Raw genomic sequence first — 4,299 nt, 5'->3', positions numbered from 1 at the left:
TAACAGGAAGTGACGTCACGTGTCTTCTTCCTGAGTTATTTGGGGTTATTTTGTATTCCACGCTACACAAACCCACAAAGAAGAGACTAGACCACAGAAACGGTGGCGAATCACTTTAGAAACAATAAATATTGGGTTAAAGTTGCAGGAAAGTTGCAGAGTTTTGGGTAAAGTTGCAAAAAGTTGCGATTTCGTGGGGTTTGCTTGATTTTGCGTTAATAGTTGCGATCGCAACATCGTGAAATCCTGGAGGGTCTGATTAGAGCCTCTGGAAATGATCCCCAGGTTTTAGAACATCTGCTCCCATCCAGGACTGTTGAACAGACAGAATGGGACAACCTCAGATTCAGATGTTTACAGACGAAGAAGAGGAGGAAACATCATATTTAAAACTACATCATTCCCTATAAATGGTCCAACTTCTGATTTGTTGACTGTTTCATTAAATTAGATTAAATCTAATAAACTCAATAGATTCTGTTTTTACACGACGCCCCAGCTTTGGTTGTGTAAAAATGAAGAATATAAAGATTTACCCCGCTGTCACCTGGAGCGGCTTCTGCAGACTCACGGCTGGAAGGACATGATTCTCTAGAAGTCTCTGAAACAGCAAAGCTTCCTCCACTCGGAATGAGTTCAACACCATCAGCCTCCGACCGCACACAGCCACCCAGGCGCTCTGAGAGGCCAGCCGGTTTACGAGACGGAGGCCCCGCGGCGCCGCGCCGCTCTGGGCCGAGAGGCGCCGGAGCCGGAGGCGAAGGGCCGCCACGCTGCACGGGAGGGGCCGGGAGGGCTTGGGCGGCGCCGGGGTCTTTGTCTTCTTCTGGGGCCGCGCGGAGAAGAGCTCGTCCAGCAGCTGCTGGTTGGACAGCGGCGCCTTACGTTTCTGCGCCGGCGGTTTGGGCCTCGGCGTCCTCTCAGCCGGCTCAGCCGAGGCGAGCTTGGTCCTTCGGTCGTAGTGTTCCACGCTCCGCTTCGCCTTCTCCTCGTACCTGCAGCCACAACAAAGCAGAACTCACTGAGGTTCACAGGAAGTGGGCTTTGAAACGTCCCTCCTCTTCCTGTTTACAACTAGTCCCGCCGAGAGGACAGATGAGACAAAACAACCCATCAAATCTGCATCCACAGAACCAGACCAGAACCCTGAACCTACAGGGGGACATGGAGGAGGCCTGGTTCTGTTCTGGGTCCAATGAAACCTGAAGACTATCAAGGCCTCCTGGAGCCAGATGTGCTGCTCAGAGTCAGAAAGCTCGGTCTCAGTCTCAGCTCATGGGTCCAACAGGATCATGACCCAAACCACCAAGAACGGGTCAGAACCAAATATTGGACCGTTCTGAAGAGGCCTTCTGAGCCCTGATCTAAATCCTGCTGAACATCTGGAGGAGGAAGCCTTCAGACCTGAGACAGCTGGAGCAGCTCAGGAGGAGTGGACCAGAACACCTGAGGACAGCTGAGGACCCCTGAGGACACCTAAGAACACCTGAGGACAGGTGTGGACACCTGTGGACACCTGAGGACATTTGTAGACACCTGAGGACCCCTGAGGACACCTGAGGACAGCTGAGGACACCCATGAACACCTGAGGACATATGTGAACATCTGAGGACACACGTGGACACCTAAGGACAGCTGAGGACATTTGTAGACACCTGAGGACACCTATGGACACCTGAGGACATTCGTAGACACCTGAGGACCCCTGAGGACAGGTGAGGACAGATGTCTCAGAGGTACAGGAATCACCTGACTGTTGGGCAGCAGATTATTAAATTATCTTGTTTTAAATATTTCTGTCAGTCTGAAGTTATTTCAGGGATGTCTGTCCTGTTTGTCCTCGTCTCTAAATGTCCACAGATGAATTTCTGAGCGCTGCCAGCTGATCCAGGCATCATTTTGCTAACAGACAGAAGGAAACTCTCACACCTGCGGAAACATTCTCGCCCACCTCTCGCTGGCGGAGGAGAAGTAAACAGAATTAATTTGTGTGAAACAGCATCTGTGAAAACGGAGGAAACAGCCGAGCTGCTCCGGTCGGAGCGCAGCTGACTTTCCCCTCTGCCGTGGAAACAGGAAGTCTGGAAACTCACTTCTTCCTGTCCTCCTCCGGCAGGTTTTTCCACCTCTCCTGAACGGCGGCGCTGACGTCCCGCAGGCCGGCAGCGGGCCTCTCCCTCAGGACCTCGGCTCGGGCCTCCTTCTCGAACAGGGCGGCGGGTGACAGCGGCGCCCTGGCGGCGCGGTTGCTGATCATGTCGTAGACCGTCAGCGCCGCTCGTTTCTCCGTTACGGCGTTCAGCGTCTTCTTGGTGGGGCTTCTGGCCTCGCCTGAGCCCGACTGGATCACGACGGGCCGCAGCGGTTCTCCTGAAACTGGGTCGGTCAGAGCCGTGCCTCGGCTCCAGTCCTCGGCCGAGATGTTAGCGTCCTCCAGCCGTCCTGGAGACGTCTCCGCCGTCGTTTCGTGGTCGGGCTGCAGCTCGGCCGGACCCCGGCTGACGATCCAGTCGTCGGCGACAGAAGAAGAAGAGCTGCAGTTGGAGACATCAGCACTTCCTGTGGACTCAGCCTGCAGGGGACTCGACGGAGACAGAAACGTCCCCTCCTCCGCTGGGGACCGGAAGCCATAAAGAGACACCAGCAGAGCCTCCACCGCCGTCAGCACGGCCTCCTGCACGCCACACGGAGGTCAGAGGGTTAGAGGAGCCGATCGAACCGACACAAACCTGAACCACGTCTGGATCCGTCCCGCACCTTGTTGTGAAGAAGGACCTGCGTCTTGTCCGGTGTCAGATTCACGTCCACCGAGGACGGAGGGACGGCGACTTTAAGCAGGACGATGGGATAGCGATGCCGCGCTGCGTCATCCGAGTACTGAGCCGAGTAACGGTGGCGCAGCAGCTGGTCATGGAAACACGATTCGTGTCAGACAGAGACGAACTCCCGCCGCAAATCCTCAGAGTTTACTCACCTTCATGATTTCCTTGTGCTGGACGGGTCGGTTGTTGATAAATATGAACGTTTTCTCGGGCGTGGATGAGCTGGTGGAGGACGGATCCGCTCCGGGCTTCGGAAAGAAGCCGTCCAGGACAATCTGGGTCCAAAAAAAAAAAACACAAACATGAAAACGCCATCTATAATCGAAGGAGTTCCATGATGGAGCTGGATTAAGACTTTTGCACAGGTGCACCAGCCCGTCCTTGAAGCTTCAGGGTTGGTCTCATTGGACCTGTTTCAGGTTTTTAAAACGTAAAAACAGTAAATCACAGCGCAGGACTGAAGCTGCGGTCCTTGTTTGTACGCTGACGGCTCGCCAAGCTCGCACGTTAGCATCTGACCGCGAGCCAATCGCCTCGTGGCGGCCGGCCGCCTGGGCCCGGGCCAGGGAATGTGGTCAGCTGTGCCCTTTTCTCCCGGGTTCCTTCCTGATGAGGACTGATTTCTGTTCGCCGTAATCAAATTACCGCCGAGCTGCGACTTTCTGCGTGGTCACGGTGGGTGTCGTGTGGCTCCACCCCCCCTCACATAATCTGGTGTGACAGATGTAGAGCGCTCCTTTTCCCTCCTCGCTGTTGTTATTTTGCTGCTCGGTGCACAGTTATGAGAACGACCTTTGACCCGGAGGAGAATGTTCAAACACACGCCGGGGGCCCCGCTCCAGCCCTCATAAAGTGATCCTAATGAGCGGAACCCGACCCCAGACTGCGGCTCGTTTACTAACGAGCCCGGCTTTCTGCTGAGTCAGCGGTTTGAAAGTTTCTAACGAACAAACGTAAAAATGGGAATCCATCTGTAGCCACACCGCCATGACTCAACCATTGGGCCAGATCTCACAAACGCTGCGGTAAACACGAAGAAGCTGCAACATTTTTAGGAGAAAAAAAGGAGAAATTTAAATTTTATGGCAACAGGAAGTTGTTCCGGGTGCAACAGAAGGCTGTAACTGTAGGAGGGAGCTGGAGGATCAATTAGTGAATAATCAGGTTAATTGGCAGCAGGAGCAATTAAAAGGAGCATTTGGGTCACCTCTGGTTGGTCCTGGCGTTGGTGACACGGGAGCAGGTGAGCGACGCAACTGGACCCCAGCACGGCGAGGAGGCCGCTCCTGACGTCGGCCATCTTAGCTTTCTGCCAGACCACCACCTGGAGGAACAAACAAATAAAACAAAACGCCTCCCTGAGTCCTCGGCTTTAACGAACCATCGCTTTAGAGCTCCAACAGGACCGGGTTTAGAGCTCCAACAGGACCGGGTTTAGAGCTCCAACAGGACCTGGTTTAGAGCTCCAACAGGACC

The 4,299-nt window shown here is 54.3% G+C and overlaps 1 protein-coding gene across 2 annotated transcripts in view; it reads right to left on the bottom strand.

Moving 5' to 3' along the window:
* The window catches only part of pms1 (PMS1 homolog 1, mismatch repair system component), a 10,582-nt gene that overhangs the window by 3,385 nt on the left and 2,898 nt on the right, over positions 1-4,299 (bottom strand). For both annotated transcript variants that reach the window (XR_005233316.1, XM_037976264.1), the window contains exons 6-10: positions 4,031-4,147; positions 2,976-3,098; positions 2,759-2,905; positions 2,095-2,675; positions 537-995 (exon numbers count right to left, since the gene is read on the bottom strand). Coding sequence is in view for 1 of the 2 variants with exons in the window: in XM_037976264.1 (XP_037832192.1) it covers positions 537-995; positions 2,095-2,675; positions 2,759-2,905; positions 2,976-3,098; positions 4,031-4,147 (1,427 nt within the window). In the remaining variant the exon portion in view is untranslated. The remainder of the gene's footprint in view (positions 1-536; positions 996-2,094; positions 2,676-2,758; positions 2,906-2,975; positions 3,099-4,030; positions 4,148-4,299) is intronic.

The sequence above is a fragment of the Kryptolebias marmoratus genome, linkage group LG6 (genome assembly GCF_001649575.2).
Source record: "Kryptolebias marmoratus isolate JLee-2015 linkage group LG6, ASM164957v2, whole genome shotgun sequence".
NCBI classification, from domain to species: domain Eukaryota; kingdom Metazoa; phylum Chordata; class Actinopteri; order Cyprinodontiformes; family Rivulidae; genus Kryptolebias; species Kryptolebias marmoratus.
Note: the sequence above shows the minus strand (reverse complement) of the source record. Positions and strands in the feature narration are given on the sequence as shown.